Below are 26,748 nucleotides of genomic sequence, written 5' to 3'. Positions count from 1 at the left end.
GTGCAGGGCGGCGCTGCTGCCCCTCTGGCCGCCCAGAGGCGGGTGGCAGGCTCGAGCCTGGCTGGAGGAGCGGGCAGTTCGCTGTGGTAGCGGAAGGAGCGGCTCCACGCTGGGGCAGAACGGTAAGCGGGGGCTCCTGACGGGCGCAGGCAGCTCTAAAGCGGGCGCCCTCACCCTCCGCCAGCCCCCTCTCCGCGACCGGGCCACGCCGCAGGTCTTCCCGCTGTAGCGATGAGGATGTTGAGGTCGCAGGCGAGCAGTTTCAGCCCCAAAGGGCTTGCTGACGTCATCCCTGCCCTACTTATCACAGGCTGCCTTGTCTACAGTAAACTACTCCGGCAGAACAGTTCAGTGGGGTTTATTGCTACAGCCATATTTTTTCCTCTGTCCAGCTTGAAATATGTAATTACCGACATTCATTGTGAAGCTGATCCGTGTACGTTATGGGCAGCCCACTGGGGGTGAGATCAGGCTGTCAGGAGAAGGGCACCATCAGTGCTTTATGGATCCCGAGTTAACTTCTCCGCCTGGAGTACATGTTAAGCTGTCTGCCGTGGTAGACCTAGGAGAAAATGAGTGAAATTGTAGGTTTCCTTTCTGCTACTGATGAGGCTGTTTCTGCTGAAACATATTATTCAAGTTCTTGTACATGTCTGTAGAGCCACACGAGTCCCGTAAAACCAGGTAAAGATTATCATGGAGCATCATGATTTTGACAAGGTACAATTTCACATATTTCAAAAATAAGGCAGAAGGGTGAGGAGAAATGAAGGAATACATAGATAAACCCATTCCCAGGATGAAAATAATATATTCTTGTTTATATTCAGTGTTCTGGAAGGCAAGGTTAGCCTTTGGGATTGTTTTTAATTACACTGATGTAAAAATGTGTTTGGGCATGCCAAACTTTTATAGTCCTTAATGAGTTTATTGCATATAATAATTACAGGCTCGGTAATTAAAACTTAAAAAATACTGCTATTTTATTTAATATAAATGATAAATCAAAGATTTCATTTGACTTTTTATAAGTTAAAACTAGGATGTGTTAGAAACATCAATCAAGTTTCATATAATGGTAATTGTATGTTAGGCTTCAAGTACAGGAGTTGCGTGTGTGTGAAAGCCTTTGACATGTCAAAAATATTGGCTAAGAGCAGAATTTCTTTTTTTTTTTTTTTTTTTTCTTTTTAGGGCCGCTCCTGTTAGAAACAAGAGACAACAGCAGTTTCTGCAGTTGTTTTACGCGATCATCAGATACACAGACATCAGCTCCAGGATCTTTCCTTAGCAGATTCTTCTAAGCCAAGGACAAGGAATACCAAGAACATTTACAAACCTATGAATAAAGAAGTGGTCAGAGCAGTAGTAGACCAAGAAAAAAGCACTTGCCACAAAACCAAGGAAGATGCAGGAAAGGAGTTTGTTCTTGATCCCAGTCCTCCACAGCTAATGTTAGGTAAACCATTATATTCTTATTTGTGAATTTTTGTTTTTATTTAAAATAAACTAAAATGAGAAAGCTAAGCTTTCTGTCCAATAAGATAATTTAATGCTAAACAACATAAAATCTTGTTTAAAATTTGTCAAAATTCATCAGTTCAGGCCATCAGGTAAACAATGGAATTACCATCAGTGGCTTGAATATGTCTTCATATCTAAAATGTAATACAAAAAAATATTATCCTTGTGGCAGTGAAGGTAAAAATGAGGAAGCTAGTGCAGCCTGATGAAGAATTCTTCATTAAGAGGCAGTAAGTCTCTTACACTTTTTTAAAAATGTTTTGTATATTGATTACCATAACTTTCTTCACCTTATACTCTGAAGCAAACATCAATGATTTTGATATTGTATTTATTGGGGGAATGTTTTAGTATTAAGATTTTTTTTTTAAGTCTATTTGAAATGGTTTGGTTTATTCCTTATTCAGTAAAAAGACATTTACTAGTGCTGCATTAAGTATATTCTTTGTTACTATATACCCACCTTTACTCAAAGTTAAAAAGATTTGCTTTTACAATGGTCCTGGGGCTAAACCCAGGAAGAATTAACACCTGTAGTTAAATACTTTTTTCAAATTTAGAAGCAAGCATGCAACAAGATAAAAGTCACAGATGTGAGGGCTTGGAATGATGCCTGGTGAGAAAACTCACTTTTAAATAGTAGTATAATAATACAGTTGTACAGCAGCGACAGACAGTATAGCTTAAAAAAACAAAGCCAGGTAGCATCTTAACAGACCAGGAGTCCAAATGTGCTTCCCGCCTATCAGTTTCGGTCTTGTATTTCCTTTTTCTGAAGGTTTCTACAGTATTCTTGCCACGAACATCTTGTCTCCATCCTCCCGCTTGTCACGATTAGGCATTTCTTAAAGGACCTTCCGGCTCTACAATTTGCAGTTTTAAGCATAATAAACTTTCATCATCATTAATAATTGTTTTATTTGCTCTTTTTCATAAAAATGCCCTTAGGCCTCTCTGAAGATCATGTTGCCTTTGCCACAGTAACTGTCACAGTAGCCTCAGCTCTAAAGAGAACCATGTAAATCAGTGAGGCTCCATACAAGCACAGGCATCTGCCTTTTGGAATCAGCTGAAGGTTAAGAGGGTAACTTAAGATAATACACAACAAGTGAGTGTAACAAGTGATAGGACAAAGGTAGTAAGACAAGGTGATTATTAGTATGTTTACATGGGTTATAGTTCTAAAGATGGGAGGGTTTTTCCTTTGGTTCGAAGAGGAATTTGAAAGAAGAGAGGATAGTGGAGGGAAAACAACAGCAGAGAGGTACTGGGGTTAACACAAATATAAATAATGAGTGATTATGGAAGCTAAAGGTTGTGGTGAAAAAATGCAGCCCAAGTGTGAGCATGTTCTCAGCAATTATAAGAAAAACAAAGTGTTTTCTCCTTAAATCACAGCATTGACTGAAATGTCCCATATGAATGCTTGTGCAAGTGATTCAGAAGAACGTGCTGAAAGATTTTTTTAAATTGCCATTATTTCTGGGTTTTGCTTATTAGTATCTTCACCTATAGTCTCACATTATTTTAAAATGCTTGTGTCAAACTTTCTCTTCTTAATAAGGATTGTGTGGTTTAAACATTACAGCTGTGAAACAACTTTGAAATTGTAATTTAATGCAACTTTTTCTTCATGAGTTTGTGGGTAATCAAACAAAATCACAGGCCTCTATCATTAAATTTTTCTTAATAGGGACTTGGGTCCTAAAATCAGATAATAATAGTTTAAAGGTTAATGTATGTAATCACTTTGCTAGTGTTCAATTTAGGATAAATAACTCACTTGGCTGTAAATGGGTGTGTCAGTAAATGGGTTGGGCTTGTAATCTTGGTGCATAAGGTTGAAAACTCTTGGATGTCTTGAGCTGTGATTTCTTGTATTTATTCAAGCTTGATTGCTTGTATTTATTCAAAGTGCTGCTTTGAGATATCTTTATAGAGCCTTTTGCTTCAACCACATATCCCTTCTTGTGTGTCCTGCTGCCAGTTTTCCTTCATCAACTATGTTGTATAAAAGCTTTCCTTCTAAACACTTGTATAACCTGTCCCTCACAAATATCCCATCTGGTTTATATTATTTAGAAGTTAGGTTTTGCCGCCAATCTCTTCCTATTTCACAGCTTTCATCATCCATTTGTGAAAGTTTTAAATAAGTATTTTTTCTTACCCTGGGAGTATCCAAAAGGCTTTCCACAAAGCCATCTCATTGTCTTCCTTAAAACAGTCTCTGACCACAGTGCTTGGAAGAAAATCAAGGGCAGGCATTTTTTATGTTAAGATACTGTCTTTCATGCTGTGACTGGTTTGATGCCTTGTTCCCTCCTTGTGTATCCAGATTTTCTCATCATGAAGACCATTGCTTGTGTATATTGGACTATCAAAACAGGATCTTGTTTCCTTACTCATTAACTGATAACTCTTGGGTATTATTGTCAGATGAAACTTTATATATGTTTTTACTGAAACTTTTATGATGTATTTTATAACTTGATTCTTCCTTTGTAGCAGAAATGATGATCTGTGCAATATATGCTCTTCAGGAGTTGAATGGTCAAGAGGGAAAGCACTCCTGGTTAGGAAAACTTCCTTGCCACTCAGCTACCAATTTCAGCAATTCATGTGTAAGCTTTAAGCAAAATACATCTTCTGAACTAGTTTTTAGGCTCTAAAAACTTTGCAGAATCCTTCATATTTCTTTTAAAGCTCATATTATTTTTCACCATCAAGAGCACCAGATAAAAGCATTTTACTGCACCAGAATTGATAGGCGTTATTTTATGTTAATACAGTGTATATTTTACATTCTTAAATTACAATGCCATAAATACACACATATGTACTTTGCTGCTTGACACAGAGTGGTTTGAATTGTAGCCCATAGCCTGCAGGCAGAGCTGTGAGCTCCTGCACGTGTGGAGGTGCTGTGTTTGTGTCTGGGTGTCGAGTTGTCCAGGAACTGAGAGAGCGTGCCTCTAATACAATTCATATGTGACCACCAATGTAATCTGCAGCATTCATTGATTCAGATTTTCTTTCGATACTTAGGTTTACATGCATTGCTTACCTTTGACTCGATACCTTTACAACAGTAATGAAAGTAATGAGATGAGGTCTGTGTGAACTAAACCATATGTAGGGAGAGCACTTCCCACATTGTTCCAAAAGCATAAACTGACCCAGCTTGAAATCTCAAAGCCATCCTGTTATTCTAAGATATGTTCTAAATCTAATCAAATTGATTTACGTTTGAAGGATGTCATGAGCTCACAAGGAAGTAGGTTAGGCAGATAGTTCAACTAAAGGGAAGAAAGTAATTTCTTTAGTACCTCACAAAAGTTCTTTAAAAAGATCAAAGGCAGTTTTGTGCAAATTTTAAATGATTAATGATATACATCTGTAGATGGATGAGCTGCAGAGCAGAATTTCTGTCTCAAAAATTAACAAATCCTACCCTAGAAGAATGAGATACTTGCTCAAGTGGATCACCAAAATCCAGTTCTTTGGTTCATTAGGATTCCTTTTCTCTTCACAACTGACTAGTATAATGGGTTTGAATACACAAGCTATCTGATGGGGTTTTGAAAGATTATACAAAACAAATAAGTGCTGCTTATTAATGTCTATTTATGCAAAGATTTCAATCTGAGTGAAAGAGTTGACCCTTTCCTTTCCATTTAGAGCTAAACCTCTCATCTAGGGGTTATCAGCTTGCATTCAGACTATTGCTTGTCCCGCTTCCTTTCTTGTTTTAGCAAATACCACTGAGGCCTCATCATGGACTCATGTTACTGACGTATTACACATGCCTTGGGCATTCCTCCACTGACTTTGGACAGTCCACACAAGATGCTTCCTCTGATCTTCAAAGATGACAAACACCTGCTCTTTGCTGTACCTACTAGCATCTTTTTACTACTGACACTGGACTTTATCTGCCATTTGTGGGGGAAGGGGAGAATAGTGTAAGTATTTTCACTGATTCCTTCTTTGAGAAGGCAGAGATTTCATATGGACATGCAGCAAGGCTCCGCACCTCTCATCTGAGATCAACAAGCTTGGCTATCACAGTGACACTATCACTGGTGTCTTGTGACCATCTTTTTGCTTCTTTATTTCTCTTGAATCTGTCACGCTCTCATTACACTTCAATATTTTGTGCCAGCAACAGTTTTTTATTATACCACTTCATTCATTTTTATTTTAAGGATACAAAAACGCAATGTTGATGAATCCTTCCTAAATGAATTCTAACAGATTTAGTTTATACTGATGATTTGAAATTATGTTATTGAGCGTTGTTACATTGTCTAGTTAATAATCCCCATTTTAATGGCTGTGAGAAGCTATCAAAATAAATTAATATTACTTGGCAAATAAAAGTTCACATTTAAAAAAATTCCTGTATAAATCCTGTATGTAAAAGAGGTTCTGACAATTACTGAATAGCAAATTACTCGTAAGTATGGTGCCTGCTAGTGGTTTGTCTGAGCATAGATTTATATGAAGTATCTGTGTAAAGTATTTTTAAATAAGTGTGTGATCAATGAATTTCACATGAAGAAAATCAATTGTCTGTATCTGCTAGTGAGTTTTATTCAGTGGTTTGTTGTTATTGTCTACAGCTCAGAAATTAAGCTTAGTTGAGCTTCCTTCCTTGCCAGTAGCTGCTGAAGAACGGTTGTAAAAGTAAAGCAGAGATCCATACAGCGTGGAGACACCATACGGCCTTGTGCAATATGCAGGGAAGAATTTGCACTTCAGCCTCAAGTACCTGTAAAACTGTGTAGTTGTGTGGACTAGACAACTGTATTTAACTTTTTTTTTGGTAGAGTTACTGCTAAATCCATTAGCTGGGAGAATAAGGGAAAGATTCTACTGTAAGAAACCATTTAGCATTTAATAGCTGGACCCAGCTATCAGTGGCCGACTCTGAAAGTATTTTGGTCTTGACATGGTAGAGAAGGGTTGGTAGTGTTTGTTCAGTTCTGAAGTTCTGACAATAGAAGAGAAGGCAATCAGCCTTTTTATCTGTTCTTGCAAAGCAGGTGTAGGCTATTTTCTGCTTCATTTAAACTCCTCTTAGATACAATCCTAGCCTTCATTCATCATAATGGTAAATATTCACTAATTATACAATTTAAGATATATTTTGTTTTTCACAAGTTTTATCAATTGCAGTTTAGTTCAATAGTTATGTCTATTTGGAAAACGGAAGTAGATGTACTCCTAATGCCAGTCAGTCGCCTCCTTAGGTTATATGACGAAATGCTTGCATTTTACCTCAAAGGCTTTAGTCAGTGCATGTGTGTAGCATAAGCATAAATACATCATGCTTTATTAGATTGTCATCTATCATCTTGAAAATATTAAGCAAAAGGGACAAGTGACTGACTGAAGAGGAGTGCTGCTTCAGAGAGGTGATGACGGTAATTAGAAGAATTATCCCAACAGCTTGCAAATTTTTTTCTGCGGTGCATTTTAGGGTGTTTTTTTCTGCTTGTTCTCCCTCTTAATTTTTCTTGAGGACTTTTTACAGCCAAGTCTGTGATGTGAATCAAGGTTTTTTAATAACCTTCGATACAGGGCTTTTGCTTCCTTTTACATCAGTGTTAACTGAAGATGTACAATTGTCCACAGACAGGTGGGATGGATCTGGCAAAAGACCATTCTGCCAATTTCTGGCTACCCTGAAAGTCTAAAGCTTGACAAGAGAGCGCAAAAGACAGCACTCATTAAAGAGGTTACTTTAGATTTGGCACAAAAAGGGAAATGCCTGTGGAATTCTTTTTGTCCTCAGTGTTTCGTTAGCTTTCCTCCCTCAAGGGAAAAAAGCCACTGTATCTGAAAGCTTTCCCTTCAGCTGGCTGCTAGCCATTAATCCTTTTGTGTTTGCCAGCTCAATAGTGCACACTACTTGTTCTGGTTTTCACTCCTTTCCCAGTTTTTCCTTCCTCTAAGAGCCAACTGCCTTTTTTGTCCAACTCTATATCTTTTGTCAGGATGGAGATCATCAGCATTTGGTGGGAATTTAGGTCAGATAAAGGTGAAGTTTTCTTGTAGCCTGTGAACATGCTTTCTCTTTTGTTTTTTTGTATGTGTGAAATGCTGCATTTGATGTATATCACTTCTTGAAATTTAACGTCTCTGTGGGGAAAAGGGAAGAAAATAAATCAGCTTTCATTTTAAGTACTTGTTTTATAATCTCTTCCTCCAGTCAGTAGCAGTAGGCATTTCTTGTTTTCTGCTACTCCGTGTATTGTTAACACAAAATTCACATATTGGTTTAAGATTTAATGTATCAAGTAATTTTTATAGAAAACTAATTTTATTTTCACTAGAAAGACTTTAGTAGTAACAGAGAGAAACTGATGACCTTTCAGGCACTCAGAATTTTACTTGTCAGCATTTTTTACTTTTCAGCTTTTAGAATGTTTTAGTCAGGTCTGGTTGGGTGTTTTTTTCCTTTGAAAAACAGGTGCTGCTTTCATGTTCTCATGTATTCTATGAAGTGAGTACATTTTTATATAACTATTCAAGCATATAATACATGAGTATTTTAAACTACTTAAGTGAATATCTTAATGAATTAAATGTAATCATCTTGAAAAGTAAATCTGATTCAAGATTTTTATAGTAAGAAATACAATTTAAGACTATTCTATGATGAAGCACTTTATTTTATTACCATTTTTAAAACCATATGGGAAAACATCATTTGTAACTGAGCTATACATTGTATACTAAGCAGGAATAGTTTAATTCATGAAGTTTCATGCAAATATATGAAGATTTACAAAATTCTCTTAACATTTTATTTATAAAAATACGCATCTTTTAGAGTGTTCATGGATTGATGAATAGAAAATCTTTACATTCTGTAGTCTATACTGTTTCGTCGGTTCCAATGATATGAAATATATTACACATAATTGAAGTTATTTTTTCAGACATGCTTGAAAGCCTTTGAAAAATTTACAGGTAAAAGTCTTGTCCTATGTGTAGAACAGAGCAGTATCTGACCAGAGTAATACATGATGGGGCACGCTTGTTTAAAATGAAGTGTACTAGGGAAGCCTTACTTCTGCTACAGGTGTTATCACTGGAAAATATTTCTTTCTAAATAATGTTCCAAATGTGTTATAACTTTAATATAATAAGAAACTAGACAGAATGAATGCACTACAAAAGTTAAAAAAAAATGCATAAAATGTTTGTTTCATATAAATAGTAAAATTATATAAAATTGAGTTTCCTATTCTTGAGCAAAATTGTGTCTTACAGAACTCTAGCTTCCTGGAGGGGATATATTGTTAGAAAATGGTATAAAACCGAGAAAATCAGTGTGTCCTAAAGATAGCAAATTAAGAAAGCAATTCTTTAAGGGTGATGTTGCATTTGCTTTTGTCTGTTTCTTGGTCTGATTCAAGTCCCTTAAATCAAAACTCCTGAATATCACCTCTCTACCTTTTCATTTATTCCTTCTTATTCATATCAGGCAGCACTGGAGGCACTCGGTTACTTGTTAGTCTGTTCATTCTATCCTCTTTACAACGCAGAAGTAAGGAAAATAATTCAAATATTTAATTTGAAGGCCTGCTTTTTGCCTAGGCCAACAATAGTGGGCTTTTTGTGAGGCTCTGTATTTCCCTTTTCTTTTTGATAAATCACAGTAATCTGTTTTCATATAGAATTATATGAAGGGGGTATATTGAGGGGAGAAACAAATCCATAACCAATCATAACTTCTTTTCACTGTCATCCTTCTCTTGCTGGACACTGAACTGGATAGTTCCATTCCATAGCTTTGCCCCTCTCTAACTTCTGCTCAGACACGTCAGACTGTAATAAATTAGGGTCCTGACCCCCTGCAAATGAGGCCAGATCAGGTGCAAGCATTTTGCCATGACCCTGCTTGCCTTTAAGCACACAGCTGTTGCAGAGTCCTGTGCAATCCTCAAGTCCTCCTTTGCCAACTTTGTCTATCCCCAGTTTAGTAACAGCCAGCCTAGCTCAGCTTTTCAGTAACAAAAATTGTTTTAACACATCCTCAGCAATTACCAAACCGTCCCTCAAGGAGTGAGAGAAGTCATCTTCTAGTCCACATCTCCAACAGCCTGGTTAACAGAGATTACAAAACCACACAAGAAGCCATTTAAATGTAGCTAGTGTGTGCAACCAGGAAAATACTCTTACCTAAGTTGCAAGCTAAATCAGTGGTAGGTTGAAACCAATACTTAAATCGGTTGTTTGGGTTGTTTTTTTTTTTTTTTAAATCACTGCTTTTGTGAAACAGAAGAGTGCTTGCAGAAGGCTTGTTACTGTCTGTCACTATTTCTCATGTTTACCTGGTTGTATCCTGTTGGAAGAGAGCTTTGGAGGCAAAAAACCTCACTTGCTATATTATGCATTTATGTGTGGCAGTGAGATTGGTACCCTAGAGGTAGGTGATCTGGCAGTCTGATGTAATAAAACTGGTACCACTGTTCTGCCTCTGTGGTAACAGTGGCAGGGGAGAAAGAAGAAGTACTGTTCTCTGCCTTAACACTGAGACAGCTTGCTGGTTGCTATGCTACCTTTGTAGTCAGTGCGAAGTACTTCCCTGTAACAGAAAATGAATATGGAGGTAACTAAAGAAAGCTAATGTTATATTTGAAAGTGCTCAAACATTTAAGTTTGGAAGAAGTGAATCTTTCTATGGACTGTGACAATCTTCAAGTAACATGAGTAGAACAGACAACAGAAACAGATTTTTCTGGATGAAAGACCAGGGAAACAGTTGTATGCTTCTTTCCCAATAAGGCTGTCAGTTTTCCAGGGGCTCAAGGTACCATGCTTAGCTATAAACAGGGTCTCAGTAAAGTTGAAGAAGGCTTCTGAATATGCTGAAAGTTGCAGATGACTGTCATTTTTAAAATTTCTGTCACCAAACTTCAGATGGCTGCAGTAGAAGTCTACCAAGCTACCTACAATGGGCTAGCTTTTAGGGCCACCATCTTAGATACCTGCTTTAGGGAGAAACAGCCCGATAGACTGCCCACATTTCATCAAGTGATTATAAGCTGTGGGAAGGTCTTCATTTAACATCATTTCTATATATAGTCCACAGCATTACGAAATCATTCTCATATCAGAATTTTGCAGGGAACAAAATGGGCACTACTTTTTTACCTTATAAATTTATCCTTATAAATATAAATAAGGATAAATTTATAAAGTCTCCCCATATGGATTAGCCAGGTTTAAATGAATTTAATACCAACTGTGGTTAAAGGATATATACTTATTTTTCTTAGCAGCTTTCAAGTGGGAATTGTAGATTAGTTTTCCTGCTGTTTGCTCTTATACTTTTAAGTGTTGGTTAGTGAAATCACTAAAGACATTTTTCACAAGGAGCTATCCATTTCCAGATGCTAAAAAGCTTGTCTAAAATAAATTTTGCCTCTCAAACTTTTGTCATGCTTTTAAAATGTCACTCTCTAAACATTAGCATAATCAAATTGCATCACAATTGGAAAAAATATTAATTTTTAATAATCCTAACTCCTCTGGAAGGATCATAAAGGTTAAATGTCAAGTTTCATATGCTTAAACAAATACCACAAAATGAAAAACAAGGTCTGAAATACTAATACTAGGAAGGAGCCATACTACTTGTTTCAGGGTACTACAGTAGCCTTTATTACACCTTTCATTAAAATTTTTAATCTAGATCAAAGGAGATAAGAAAGGTCACTGAAGCTAAAGCAGGCTACTTTGTAGCACTACTATACACAGAAAGCAGGGTGTTGCTTCAGCATGTTAGGTAGTGAATTTCTTTGATCCTACCTATAAATGTCACTTCTGTATGTCATTTAATTGTGGTATAGTCTTTTATTGGTGCAATTAAATCTTTTCAAATGCATTACATTATCTCCAGCTTTGCTAAAAATCTTGCCATTGTTTAGGAAGCAAGGTAAGTAATTGTGAAATGATGTAGTTGACTTTAGTTTCTTCCTCCCCCTACACATGATTTCTCCCAACGATTTTAATTTAAATCTCACCAAACAGTATAATGGTCCTGGAATTTGTTTAGTCGTTTGACTTCCTTTATCACATGGAGATGGTAAACATTCTGTTGCTAACTTGAAGTGGCTCCAAGCAGCAAAACTAGGAGGATATTAAACCCGTAAAAGCTTATCAACTGATTCATTGATATGCTGTAAATTCCAGCCTTTTCATTTTACTTTTGAGGGTTGCCATAAGTCAACACATTAGTAAGCAATTTGCTGACATTGGATCACTTTAAAAGGCTTCCCAGTGGACAAAGTTCACCTCGGTGCTTTGTTTCATCGTTTTATTTTATCATAGTCTTGTGCTGCTGTACAGATGACTGATGTAGTTTTGCATACCGATAGAGTATTTCAGATATTCAGTTTATGCCATTCTAGTCAAGTTTTAAGAAGTCACAGACGTAAAATACAGAGGTACGGTGTTTTCAGAAATAAATTCAATTACTCAGTTTCAGCTGCTCTAGGAAAAAAAAGATTATTCAGCATTATACATTAAAACACAGCAGGATTTAACATTTAAATCCTGGAACATGTTAACACTAATAAATTATACAAAATGCTTATTTCCTTTCTGTTCACCTTGATAGTTCAAACTGATTTCCCAGTTTACGAAAAATTTTGGGTTGAATTTCAGTTACATTTTTATCTTTCCAACCCTAGACTTTATTTGCTGATTGACAGATATGAGTTGGGTCAGGTCATACTGCAGGAGTAGCTCAAAGCAGATAGTATCTTAGCAGCAGGGGAACTTAATAGATCATTGTCTCAGGCAGGAGAAGAGCTTTCCTCTCACTTTTATAGTTTCTGCTCAAGGAGGCTCCTGAGAGGACTTTCGGGTTCACTTAGTGAAATGGGGTGAAAGCTCAGGGAAGAAATGGAGGGCTTTTTCCTTCTGAGGGAAGAAGGCACAAGCAGCCCAGAGACAGACAGAAAGGGGGCATTGCTGGCTTATTGCAAGCCCAGCCCCTCTCTGCCCCCTGCTTTCAGCTCTACTTCTTGGCTAGTTTTCCTCAGCAGCCTATCTAGTCATAGAGTAGTTCAGAAAGACAGGCCAGGTCCTGCAGCTGACCACACAGTGTCTGTGTTGCTCTCACGTTCACAGAAATAGACACTGGATAAGGGCAGAATTAAAATGCAGTTGCCTTTCCTCAAATTTTGGGTTGTAAGAGGCTATTGGAAATCAGTGTTGTGCTTGCTCTAGCTTTCTATTACATCCCTCTAGCTTTCTTATGAAAACAGTTCAGGTCTGTTTGAGTTTGATACCAATGTAAGTGAAGATCAAGCATAAATCAGAACCAAAAGTGTTTTCAAATGGATCAAACTTTACTTGACGTTGAACAGAAACCATGAATTATGTCATGTTTAGGTGTAATCTCAGCCTGTTCTTCATGCAGTCAGATTTTAAAATGAAATCAGTAAGAGCAGCTGGAATTGCAGTGTAGAATAGATTCAGTTCTAGAACCTAGGTAATAACAGTTCAGATAAAACATACTAGGACTGTTATTGATTAATTAAATACATCATCCCATTAAAATATTGAAGACATAACCTGATTAAAGTGTACTGCATTAGTATTTCATGTCTCATTCAGGAAGCCCACAGTGTCATCGTTTGGGATTGTTTGGAGACCACCAAGTGTAAATATTGAAGGAGACCTGTGGTGGGATCCTTTTTTGGGTTTTTTTATGTTTTACACATACCACTGAAGGTCAGTGTACATGTTTGTATGGGATAGGATCAGATTTTTTTTTTTTTCTTGTCAGTGAACAGCCATGAGAAGAGCACAAGATTACCCATCTGCTTTCTGCTAGACATAGAATTCTCTCACAGAGTACATAAGGGGCTGCTGCTTTTCCTAGCACATTGTGATTTAAATATATACACTGTACAAGGGGGCTTGGGGATTTTTTTTTTTCTTCTTTTTAGCTATGTTAGTTAATGATGATGTATCACAAGGTAACTAAATCCAGTTTGTACTGACAAATGGATACATCCTTTCCATATACTGTTGTGTTAGAGATCATGTGGAAATACAGTCAGTCATAATGGGTCTCAGCAGTGAATCAGACCTTAAAAAAAAAAAAAAAAGGAATACACAGGATGAAATCTAACATCGAGAAGCAAACAACTTGCCTTACAGTAAGGTTTTCACCATTTCCCTTACCTGGACACTTCTAATGTTTGTCTCAAGTCTTTATTGAGAAAATTATGGGTTTCACCGAAAGACACTTACATACTTGCACATTTATTTTTTTTTTTTTAAATAACGACATTAACCAGTGAGTTTTTCATAGTTTTAGAAGGAAATTTAGGAAACCCAAAGTTTAAATGAAACCTGAGAATGTTAAACAAGCTTTTCAGATAGTTTTTGTGGGATTTGGGCTCTCAATTTCTTGGAGTCTAGGAAAGCTCACTTTGAATATTCTGAGATGCTATGAAGGGTCACTTTAGCAGTTGTAGGGGAGCACATGTCCTGGTAAAGAAAAGCTACCCCAAAAAAGTGAAATGAAACAATAGGAAAGTGTTCAGGTACCACCAGGCTGTCTGACCTTGACAACACTTCTGCCACCTCACCTCCTCCTTCCTATCCCACCCTCCCTGACAAGACAGCTCTCTGTTTTCCTATCAAGTTTTCATTCACAGGAAGTGCATGGAGAGAAGGGCTCACATTGCATGGTCATGGTACAGGTGTTGAAATGTTCCTTAAAGCTGCTGAAAGCATGTACAAGCAGAATCACAAAAGACAAGTCGAAATTTGTGTGACTCCTTACAGAACCTTCAGCTATTGAGGTAACAATGAAAGCAGCCACAGTGAGTTAGAATTGCACTCCAGCAGGTGATTAAGGAAAGCATTCATTGCTTTTAGGTATTTATTTTGCTGAGTGCAGATGGGAGCATCTTCAGATATGACCACCAGAGGCCTGTGTGCAATAGGCAGAAACATTTAAGACAGTAGGTCATAGAAGTCTGTACCAATGACAACACCTCTTCTCACACTGGTTATCATTGCCTTTAACTAACCCCACAACAGGTGCACTGGTTTCCCTTCAAATAACCAATGCTCAGCTAAGTTCTGGACTTCTTTTCTCAAACACAGCTGTACCTTCTGTGCTGCATCATCTGGGTTAAGAATAATACATCTATCTTGGGAAAGTTCAGCTATGAAAATCCTGTGTTTTCTCTGAAGGATAATGGCCCGTCTGGGGACCTGATGCTTCTCACCTCTAAATCAACACTAGACACCAGCTGCAAATTGGAACAAGATTCTATAGATCATGCAACGGATCAGGCTGCCTTGTCCAATCACTCACAATTCATTCACATATGAACTACCAGTAAGTTAACTCCAAATCTAACAACAGTCAATTTTATTTTCAGATTCAATAGATCAGCAATCAACTATTGAGTTCTTAGGACATCAATCTAGCTGAATTTTTTTCTGAGGTGGATTCTTCTATAGCTGCAAGTTAAGATGTGTTTCAGAACTTGGAAGGAAAAGAATTATTATTAAGTGAAACTGACTGGGAGAAGATACAGATGCAGGTAGGTTAGCTTTTTTTTTTTTTAAAGTTGTTTTGTATTTATAAGCTTTTATGCTCTTTTGCGGCATGACAGTCTTTTCAGAAAGCACAATTGAGTGGTGTTTTCTTAAATTTTGGTCCATCTGTTCCAAATCAGAAATATTTAAAAGTTTTTACACTTCAGAGGTTTACCTTAGCAGCATCTCTCTTCCACTCAGTTAAAAGCCCAAAGAGGCTGTGAAAAAATTGAGACTGAAAATGTTAATAGTTTCTCAAAATACATTACAGTCATAAAATTTGAGCTTTTGAATTAGCATATTGCTGATATTATTTACCTCCCATTGTTTCACTACAGGTTGATTTATTTTTATTCAAGCATGTTAACAAGAGATATTTGACTGTCCTATCTGTATTATGCTACTCAGTCCTACAGTTGTTCCTGCCTGTGTCTTTTCTGGTAACAGCAATCAGTTTTCAAGACAGACTTCTACTTTCTTGTTCCACATTATTGTTCATATTTGTTTTATCATACCTGTCTTCAAGCATTTGCAGAGTTTTCCTTGGGAGAGTGACATATTTGTCCTTTATTTCACTCATTATCAAAAGAAAATCCTCAACTGTTGATACATGTTGAGGAGCGGCTGAGGGAACTGGGGTTTAGTCTGGAGGAGACTGAGGGGACACATCATCGCCCTCTACAGCTACCTGAAAGAAGGTTGCAGAGAGCTGGGGATGAGTCTCTTTAACCAAGTAACAAGTGATAGAACAAGAGGGAATGGCCTCAAGTTGTGCCAGGGAAGGTTTAGACTGGATATTAGGAAGCATTTCTTTCCAGAACGGGTTGTTGGGCGTTGGAATGGGCTGCCCAGGGAGGTGGTGGAGTCCCCATCCCTGGAGGTGTTTAAGAGTCAGTTGACACAGCACTGAGGGATCTGGTGTAGTTGGGAACTGTCAGTGTTAATGGTTGGACTGGATGATCTTCAAGGTCTTTTCCAACCTAGCTGATTCTGTGATTCTTTGTGATTCATATAGCTCCTAATGAACTACCTCATAGATCGTAGCTAACACCACATGTACTTCCAAATTTGGAAGCCTTTTCAGAGTCAGATCTTCCAAGAATAAATGATTTTGTATGGACAATGGCACTTGCCTTCTATTTAGTTAGAAGAGTGCTGTTGCTTCCCTTTTATACTCAGTTCCACCTTTGGTCTTCCAGCATTTTTATTCTTCCTCTCTCTGTCACTCCCACCCTCCTCCATTTTAATTTCCCTTTTTCAAAGATGAGACAGAGTTGTTTCAGGCATTGTGTTCATTCAGCAATACCCCACTCTTTCCCTCACCGTTTTTTTAACACCTGATAGGCTGCAGGTTCCTACTCACACGGACTGCCACTACTGCAGCTGGTAGCTGTAACAAGAAATTTCTCCTTTTCCTTTAGCCACGTTTACTAAGTAGAACCCTTGACTGCTGCTTCTCCTGGAATGACTCTGACCAGTTCCATAGCTGTACGTAGATAAAAGTGGCCCTCAAAGATGCATGATCATTTCAGAACTTCAGAGAACCTGGAACAGTAAGTACTGACCATTTTCAAGAGAAATAAAAACATGATTATGACTTCTCAGTTATGCATTGCTGAAACTAAGGTCACCACAGGTAATTTATGAGGACAAAGACAGAAATCGAAACTAAACCAAAGTGAAACAGCAATACATCAAGGTAAAAAGAAAATTTGTTTTGCATAAAAATGCAGTAACTGACCAACTACACAATTGATGGAGAGCTTCCAAATAATACCGACAAGATCAAACTGAGTCATGCATGAAGGTGGTCACCACAATAGTAGGTGTATGGATTTAATCTTAAGCTGGAAGTGGGAAAGGCTGTATTAGAGAATCATTACAGAAAAAGTGCTTTACAGATTGGTTGCTGATTGACTGGTTTTGGGCAGCCAGAAGGCTGTCTGCAGGACTTTCAGAGATGGTTGCAGGAACTTGTGGAGACTGTGTGACACTCTGAAGAACTAGAAATTAATAAACCTATCCTGAAATAGGGGAAGAGGGAAAAAATCCTGGGGAAATGCAAACATTAGTTTCACTTCATCTCCCAGAAAAACACTGGTACAAACTACTTCTAACGAACTACTATTTGACATGAGATTTGCCAAGAAGAGAATCATCAAGTCAATTCAGTTTGTTTCTCTAACAGGACACAGTCCTGCAGATGAAGTAGAAAAGTGTTATAAAAAATTAAAGTACAAAATATACAATGTTGGAATAACCCCATGTACAGTATGACTTGCATCTTATATATGTAGTAATATAGATATGTTCTGTAGAAAGGCATCTAGAAATATATTTGAGAACACAAGTTCAGTATGAATGAATGATGTTGCAAAAAAAAAAAAAACAAACAACCCAAAAACCACCAAAACCAACCCCAAAACAAAAGAGTACTGAAGACATGATGGAGTGTAAAGGCTCCAGCTTGGGGGTTTGCACATCTAGTTCCGAGCTCTGCATTTCTAGAAACACCTAAGGGTCCCCACAGGCAGCAAAAAGGATGATAGGAGGCCTATGTAAAGCACTGGAGGGAACTGGGGGTCACTTCTATTGAAGATAAAGGGAAATACAACCTTTCAGGTGTGGAAAAAGCTGGTGCAAGCAGAAATACTTGTCATACTGTAGACATCTGAGAACCAAAGCTTAAAGCATGGTAAGGGCTGTTCACATGTCTGACATTTAGGAAACCTTGGACAACTAAACACTGGAATATACTGCTTAGAGACAGCACAGGAATCGCATCGCAGACAGTCCCTGCCAGGCTGGTTAAATACCAGCAGTAACGTAGGTATGTTTGATCCTGTGCAGCTGAATGGATGAGACATCTCCAGGTCCCCTCCAGCCATGTGATTCTTGAACTTCCAAAACGTCCTAAAATCTCCGTGAAATGAAAAGTCTGAAGCTGTTTAAGTTTCAAACAACTTTGGAAACATGGTGGTCAGATTTTTAATACATATAAATTGCCCTTCAGTCAAACTATTACGCTATTGAAAATGAGTTATACTTTACATAATCAGCATCCTCTTCTATAAACAAACCCCACTTGCCTAGAGTGTTCCAATTAATTGTGCACCTGTCAAAGGCAGAGCTGTAATGCCTCTGAATGTACAGGAATCTCCATCACGTACCATATATCATGTATTTTAAATACCTGAGAATCTCCAAAGCATGTTAAACCAGGGGGAGAAAGGAAGAAAGAGGGAGGAATATAACTATTCACACCAGTTACAGGATAATTTAGAATGCCACAGAGATTGTTTAAAATAAGTTTTGCTTTTAAAAAAATGCAAAACTCCACTATGAATCACACTTTAACTTTATTGAAAACACAGTAAAAAAAAAAAAAAAATCTTCCTACAAAACATTCAGCGTAACATTTCAAGCAAAGGAAAAAACACATTATCACTGCTTTTCACAGAAAAAAAATCAACCTGGCTAAGGTGGCAAGTATTTTCATTTAGTTTTGTAACACACCAAAGTATCCATAACTGAGAACATTATAAAACATATTTTTGGATGACCTAAAATAAAGCGGGAAGGGTTTGGTGGGGAGAAGGTATGTACACAGAAAATTGTTCTCTTTAAAGTAACACTAAAAGCATAATTTTTCAGCTGTATTTAACCTTGGTTCAAAATACATCCATGTGAAAGAAACATCAGTTGCTCAAGACTGCAGAGTTTACAAAGCCTTAAGCACAATGGGGCCAAGAGGGGACCACCGATTCCACCATCTCTCAACCTCAGAGTTAAGGTTGTGTGTAATTTTTTTTTTTTTTTTGGTAAACTGAAATCTTAACAAGTAACACTGCAATGAAAAACCGGAAAGTGCATGACAAGCTACCTGCTGCCATTGTTACAGCGTCAGCAGCAGCAACATCCATAGAAATGCTAGTTCAGAAATGTATTGTTACGGTCGTGTCACCCAAGTCCACGTGAAGCTGATCCCATGTGATGAGAGGGTCAGCAGCACTCTGAGAACATCTGCAGCCTCCTCAGTGGGAATTTTGGAGACAAAGCTTTGTGAAGACAAGAGTAATGCATGTTTTCTGTTTGGGTAATGAACATCGGGTTGGGTTCCTAACCCCACAAGAAAGTAAAGGAAATCCAGCCATATCTTTTGTGTACAAGTATGTGTTTCATACGCTTTAAAATCTGAAGTCCATGACCCAAATGTATCTTCATTTTCTATCCATGTTTTTAAAGCAATAAAAGTCCAGCCACATAAAACAAAAATACCTTGAAGCCTACCTTTAAAAAATGAAAAGTGGCTCAACTTTGTTTTGCTATATAAAACCAGGGAGGAGAAGGTTACTCACACAGATTTTGTGAATCTAAATATTTTGGCCCAGACTGGGAAAACTTGTGGTTAGGGGGAAAAGAAGTCATGCACCAGTTCATTTTCTCCTTAAGCACTTAAATACACCCATTGTATTCAGAATACGGGTATGGCCATCATGCCACTCTTCTGAATGATCATTTTACATGGAGAGAGAAGGTCCAAAATGCACTCATACATGTGAACTACAAAAGGTACAGAAAACAAAGAGTCTTACCTTGGCACCATGCAACGTTTGACTTTGATCAAAACATGACAGTTACACACTGCTGACACACCAGAACGATGTGTCTCGATCACTAGCTGAGTGAGGCAGCCACGCACATCAAGAGCTGTGGTCTTACTCTACAGATTACAAGGACAGTAACTGAGGAGCGGTTCCACAGAATGTCAGCTACACCACAGTAACTGCCATTGGTATGGGCTCAAATCAGCTGTACAAGCACGTTACTCTCTCAGAGAAGCGGGCTGTTTACCTCACACTACTGAAAGTTAAAAGCACATCTATATGCAATGACTAAACCATTTCCATCTCACTCCTATTTCAAACTTACATGAGCTCTTGTAATTTGTTAGATGACCCGCTATAATGACAGGATCATTTTAATGGAATCTAGTGGTAAAAAAAGATCAAGTACAAATGAATAAATAAATACTAACGTTTTCATAATGGAAGAACATCTCTAACTATGGAATGTCTCTGCATAGACTATGTGGGATAAGAAATATATTAAAATCAAAGCAAGTGCCCGATACTTCAACAGCTGCTATCTATGGAAGCACTGAGTATATGAGGAATGCAAAATAAAGCACTGTTCATGAAAGGAGCTTCATCCAGTGATGCCAACTATAAAACTTAATGTAATGGGGGTAGGGAGGTGGAAACAACAGCAGCACTTGAGCTTAATATACCACAAACATTTAGAAGCCATTTAGAAGCAGTATCCCAAAGTGCTTGTATAGGTACAAATGAATAATCAGATACCTAAAAGCCTTTTAACAACTGGGATTACCCAATGTCTATGTTTACATGAGGCCTTCATACAGATACAGCTTTTAAACAGCTTGGAATTAGATATGCTATAATTATCAACATTTAGATATTCCTGACACTATCCCTTTAACTGTTTGGAATGACCTTCTGTATTTGTTAAACCATTTAATGCTATGTATATTAAAAAAATAATAATCTATGAGCAATGAATGAAACTGAAAAAGTTACGTAGAAAAATATGGTATTAACACACAACTAGCAAGCATCCCCAGCTTTTCTGTTGCCAAGACAGACCTTTCTTAAAAAGTTCACAGACTTCTATAAAGTGAAGGATACTGCTGCACTGTGAATCAAAAAACAGATTTTAAGAATTTATTAAGTTCTTTTCACTGTTAGTGAATTACTGGCATATTTAGAGAATGTGCAATTAACCTTAATATACTGATAGATGTGTTTCTCTTTGAAAGAAGAGTTTTAGGAGCTTCAACTGTGAAACATTTCAGAAGAACCTTCCCATTTAAGTTTCCTTCTGGTATATATCAGATCCATGTAGATTCTTCTTGTTCCGTTAGTTCACGTTTTGTCTACATCAAAAGTATATATTCCGAACATCAATGCCACCAAGTAAGATAGTGAATGACTTGAAAACATAAAAAAGGAAAGCAAGCAAAGATGTTAGATGTCTTAAAGAATTAAGGCCAGATTTAGAAAAAAGTATTATCAGCCCCTGAATTTCTAACGGATTTTAAATACATTTTCAGTAATACAGAATCTTAAGGATTGACTAGGAAAAGAATGAAAAACAGACTGTCTGCACAGGTGAGCTCCATGTCATTTCCCCCACCTCACCCCTCCCCAATTACTGGGCACAGTGGGGATTCTGGAAGTGACACTTAGTGTTAATTCCCAAGATGTGTTCTCCTTCCTGAGATTCTGACCAATATTGACAGGCTTTAATTGTTAAAATAACACTTGTAGAAGATCCTCTCTGGCTGTGGTCTGAGGGAGCATGGTTCTGTGCAGAGCCATGCAACATTCTTGAGACAGCAAGAAGCCATTCAACCACAGAATGGCCTGCACAGAAATGTACAGCCAGAAAAACCTGAAGGACTTTTTACTTCCAACAAAAGAGCTGGAAGTGAAAAGCTACAGTTCAAGAACATGCACAGCTATCACCTGGACACCCAGAAAGTCTTGCAATCCCAATCAAAAGCAACCCAACTCAGCAACTAGAATTGTGTGTGGCAGACAGACAAACCATGGGCTATCTCCTCACACCTTCAGCAGAAAAGGAGTATCACAACTTCTTAAGACAGTGTCAGAGACCGTTTGCCTGTGGTAAGGGCACTGGGCAGGGTAGAAAAAGGTGGCAGAGTTTATCACCATCTGGGTGATGGCTGTTGGCTTAGATGGCTCTCCCCAAATGGGAAGAAATCAAAAGCAGCATTTCTGTAATGTTCAAGTGCTGTTAATGAGACTGTTGTTAATGTAACTCTAACTTGCCGGTTTACCAATAGTAAATTCAATATTCAGAAGCTCGAGATTTCAGCTCATGAAATACACGGGTTGGAGAGGGAAGTTAGTGTATGCAATATTGTCTCAAGTCAGCACTAAAATAACAACAAAAATACTAACACTAGTGGGTAGGGGATCTTACTTCCTTAGAGCATCACAGTTCACATCAACAGTTCTTTTTTAAACAAAACTAAGCACATTTCTTTTTAAAGAGTTATTAACATGGCCTTAGCATACTGTCTCTGCTTAAATTACCTAGATTTAAAAAGCCTCTTTTTAAAAATCAGAGTATACGTAAAAGAACATGATTTAACTGTCTTTCTCTATTTGGTCTATCAAAATTGTAGATTCTGGTCCACTAAGCATAAGGCTCAGCTGTTGTACATACACCACCTCAGCTTCTGGAAGAGGAGGAAAAGAAAGAAAAAGGAAAATAACCTGTAAGATTCTCACAAAATTCAAGGAAAGTCACATGCATGAAGAAGCCAATTGCTCTTTGTTTCTACCTTACTCCTTTCTAATACAGATATTTTTTATGAAAAGGGCCATCTTTTGTCTTTACTACACAGCAGTGGGGCACATGTAAGCACCTGAAGTAGCATCAACTGCTGCAGAGACATATGGGCAAGCAGGAGAGACCTGGTGGTCCAGAAAAGGGCTGCAGCCCCCTTAGCACTTGTCACCCTGGAGGAAGTGTCACTCTGCAGCACCCGCTCACGTGCATGTCCCATTCAGCATACGGCTGCACAAGCCCCTGTCTGCACAGGCTCGACTGCAGCACCGCGCCGTGCCTCTGTGGTACTTGAGGTGGTACTTTAGAACCAGACAAGGAAACCAACTTGTGAAATCCTTTAATTTCTATGACACTAAAACAGTAAACAGGGTAAAAGGTATCAGAGGAACAGGGCCAGAGATAAACATCACATCACAGACAGTAAACAAAGCTTCCTATGAATGCAAAAACTGTTACTCGTACAGTAACCAATACTATTGTTTTTTAGCTTAAAGTGATAAGTATGTGTGCTTTATGCTTAGAAATCCCACAACATTACAGTTCTGCCACTGCATTTAGTATTGTGCTACCAACACAGAATAAAGCCAAGAAATGGCTAACTTAAAACACTTAGTTTACATCTACTTTTTGGTCTTGTGTGATATCTAGTTGAAGATGGAAGCATTTATGTGCTTTTTGCCTCATAAGAAGTGAGGCAGATGTTAATGTTACTAAGATCAGCTGTATATACCTTGAAGGTATAGACCACCTGACTCTACATGAGTCAAAATACTAGGAATGTATTGTCAATATCCATTAATGAATTACCAGTTGCTTGTATTTAAGTGACCATATGCTTCTGTGAAAAGTATATAGTGACCTGTATCTTACACATAGTATATTTGTAGCATTGTATCTGTAAAGTTTTGCATAAGCATGTAATTTTCAAGGCCAAAGGCATATTTTAATGTGAACAGTGTCACAATATAAACAGCTGATTTTAAAACAAAACACTGTCAGTAGTTGCACAGGGTAATTCTGTATTTCTCGTCCACCTTGGAAACTACTCAGCATCTTAACCATCTTCCATGTTTCAGTGTAAAATCTTCACTAAGGTAGCCTTAACCTGTACATATCTCTGACTGCAGAATCCAGCAGAAGGGGTGGGAACAGGCAAGGCTATAACTTTTGAAACAGTTATAAAGCCTTGCCTGAAACTTGTGTGCTTATCAGCAGGAACTGTCTCTGCTCAATTTAAGTAACTGCCCAACTTGCTTTCAGAGGCCACATACACATCATAATCCCATCTTTTTCTGTGTTCTTGGGTCACTGATGCCAGGACAAACATCTCTCCAAAAGCATGAAAAGCAAGACCTTTGCTGGTTCACACTCCCTACATTTATTCCTTACACTCTGTGAAACTGAAGAAATTAGTTTATTTTAATAACTGTCTTTAAATTGTAATAGAAATATTTTAATAAAACTAACTAAGCCTTACACACCACAATTCACCAGCCCCATTAAGACACGAGGACAATTTTGGTCACACAATCACTTGCATGGACAAGTGGATTCATTTCAGTTATTTTTAACTATAATGCTAATACATAAGGCTACAGAGAATACCTGAATGATGACCCTAATAATAAATCTCCCAATATTTTATATGTAAACATTTTAAAACAACTTTTAATTACAGCTCCCTGTTCTTGATTGAAGAACTTTGACTCAGATTTCTCACTAAAATGTCAGCATTAAACTCAAACAACAGAAAAAATGCTTGTAAAATGAAATCAAGCACTTGTAAAGTGAAATCAAGCAATTTTACTTTGTCTTCCAAGACTCAGTACAACACATCAACAGTCAGTTTAATAAGCCTTGAATTTATACTAATCACACACACAAAAAAGAGTAACTCTCTAGTATCATATTTACTACAGCAATATTTACATTATGCCCCAGCTCCAGTCAGAAAAGGCAGCTGCAAAAAAACTGAGAAATCTTCATGTATACTGGAGTTTAATTTCTGAAGCACTCTTTGGGGGATGGGGGGGAAAGCTCACATTCACACACACAGCAGCAAGGTCTAAAGGCCAGAGCAGTCATCTCAGTACAGCCAAAGTTTCTCACTGAGAGTTTATCTTTTTCAGAACCACACTGGAGAGCTAGTTGTCACTGCTTGATCACGTGTAAGACTTCAAACCACAGACAGACATGCTTGCTTTACAGAAACAGGAAATAAACACAAACATTATCTGACTCACTACATAATGGGCACACACTGAAGATGTCCCCATTCCAATCTGTTTGAAGATTACTTGTGGCAGAGCAGGACAGAAGTGCAACCAGACTTTGAATATTTACTTGGGTTTTGGTCAGTGGGATTTTTTTCTTTACTATAAACTGCTTGAAGGATTCCTAAGGCTGCAGTAATACTAAGAAAAGCGATGTTGCCACCCACCAATGCCATCCCAAATCTAAGGCCTCTGAGCAGTTAAAATGTAACACCGCAGGAATTCATACCACCAAGACTAAACACGCAAGTTCTACTTACCAAGCCATCTATGTCCTCTCCATAAGCTTAGAATTTAATTTACGGTATCTACACATATAAGCCTATATACATGTTCATGTGTACATTAAAAAACAGGTTAGTGAAAGACACTGGATTATGCTGCTGAACAGAAATCCTGGTAACTAGAGTATAAATTTAGAGAAATAATTTACTTAAAATTAAAGAAGATTGTAAAAAACTGCAATTGCAGCCTCCTAGGCCTGTGCTGCTTGCATTGATTACAAGTACTGCTTATACACAGTAGTTCATAAAGAATTTTACAGGGATGTACTTGGTAGGGTAAGTGACCTCCATGGCACAACAGCTTACAGAACTGCAAGAGCTGTGACAGGGGGTCTACACAGCTTTTTACAAAGCATACTAGGCTCAGATTTAACACTGAAGTCTTCATCTTGTACTTCACTCTATTCAGTAAGACATTGTCTGACTACCAGTAAAGTAACTGGCATTTATAGCTAAGAACAGAAAGCTGAAAACGCTGGCCTTCCGAGAAAGCTTCATGACGTTAGACTATGAACAGCTTACTGTATCCAGCATGAAAGGAAATGTGATCTCTAACAGTTACTGTCATTTTTAACACGTTCTTAGTGAAACTGTTTTATCTGCTGTCAAGAATACTTACTCCAGGTAGTTTACATTTCCAGTAAGGGTCACATTGGGCTTCAAGTGTATCTTTTTTTTTTTTTCTTTTTAACCAAGTCCCAAAGTTGTTATTTACAGCTGTGTCTGTATAACATAGGAAGTACTGTGCATTCAAATAGTAGCAGGTTTGTACCTAAAGATGTGAGACTGTCAACAAATAAAAAGGAATGCATTATTCTCTTCAGCTTCCAGTCTTCAAGGCACCTCCTGCATTAACTTACTGGGAAATAAACACGCAGACCAAAAGTTCACTGGAAAGAGAAGAATCTGATATACCTCACTTCCTCAGAAGCACACAGCATCAAAAAATGAGACAAGGTTGGACCCAAATTATCAAACAACACCAATATAAAAATGTTGATGAGATGACAGGAATGCCATGAGGTTGATGTTTTCAGCTCTGTTGATTGCAGGTGATTGTTAAATCACAGTGTTTTCTGATGCCCATTTGCAGACGGCTTTGTCTCTGACTCTCTTGGATTGTTTGACAGGTGAAGTTTATCTAATCCTGCAAAACATGACACAACACAGAAAAACTGAGATTCTGCCATGTTTCATACACACAGGTATTCAAAATAATACCACACAAACCAACTTCTACTTTGTGCTTAAGGACTTTGCTAAGATCAGAATTGACATTCTACCTCAGGTAGGAGTTACTTCTAGGAAATTCCCTCAGTTACGTTTTAAGTGAGGAAAGTCCATTGCAATGGACAAGCATGGAAGCAAGAGAAGCCTAACTTCACATTGCTTAAATGGCAGACTTAGATGTTAAGAACCACAAAAGACTTCCAATCCTTTACTCTGTCAACCTAGAAAGACCAAAATAATTACCTAAAATATTTCTTTGAAACTATAGCATCTTTCTGAAAAGCATCCATTGCTGACTTTAAGATCACTGGTGATGACCATATCACCTCTTTAAACTGTTTATATGACTAAGTATTTTTAGGCCTACATTATTACTGATTTGTTTACAACCATTTGCATAGTTCTCTGAGTGCTAATTAAAATCCTGCCCCAGGAAAGCAGTTAAATTA

At 37.7% G+C, this 26,748-nt stretch overlaps 2 protein-coding genes across 2 annotated transcripts in view; one reads left to right on the top strand and one right to left on the bottom strand.

Moving 5' to 3' along the window:
- Positions 1–15,737, top strand: part of RNF32 (ring finger protein 32) — a 79,087-nt gene extending 63,350 nt beyond the window's left edge. Inside the window, 11 exon segments of the mRNA XM_026843500.1 lie at positions 1,209–1,459; positions 6,147–6,199; positions 6,202–6,291; positions 8,000–8,032; positions 8,472–8,502; positions 8,505–8,592; positions 8,803–8,853; positions 8,855–8,907; positions 11,952–11,965; positions 14,961–15,017; positions 15,559–15,737. Coding sequence (XP_026699301.1) covers positions 1,209–1,459; positions 6,147–6,199; positions 6,202–6,291; positions 8,000–8,032; positions 8,472–8,502; positions 8,505–8,592; positions 8,803–8,853; positions 8,855–8,907; positions 11,952–11,965; positions 14,961–15,017; positions 15,559–15,666 — 829 coding nt within the window. The 3' untranslated portion in view covers positions 15,667–15,737.
- Positions 15,738–18,453: 2,716 nt separating this feature from the next.
- The window catches only part of LMBR1 (limb development membrane protein 1), a 61,782-nt gene continuing 53,487 nt past the window's right edge, over positions 18,454–26,748 (bottom strand). The window contains exon 16 of the mRNA XM_026842258.1: positions 18,454–26,216. Coding sequence (XP_026698059.1) covers positions 26,134–26,216 — 83 coding nt within the window. The 3' untranslated portion in view covers positions 18,454–26,133. The remainder of the gene's footprint in view (positions 26,217–26,748) is intronic.

Source organism: Athene cunicularia, assembly GCF_003259725.1.
Source record: "Athene cunicularia isolate RWA chromosome 2 unlocalized genomic scaffold, athCun1 chr2_part1, whole genome shotgun sequence".
NCBI classification, from domain to species: domain Eukaryota; kingdom Metazoa; phylum Chordata; class Aves; order Strigiformes; family Strigidae; genus Athene; species Athene cunicularia.
Note: the sequence above shows the minus strand (reverse complement) of the source record. Positions and strands in the feature narration are given on the sequence as shown.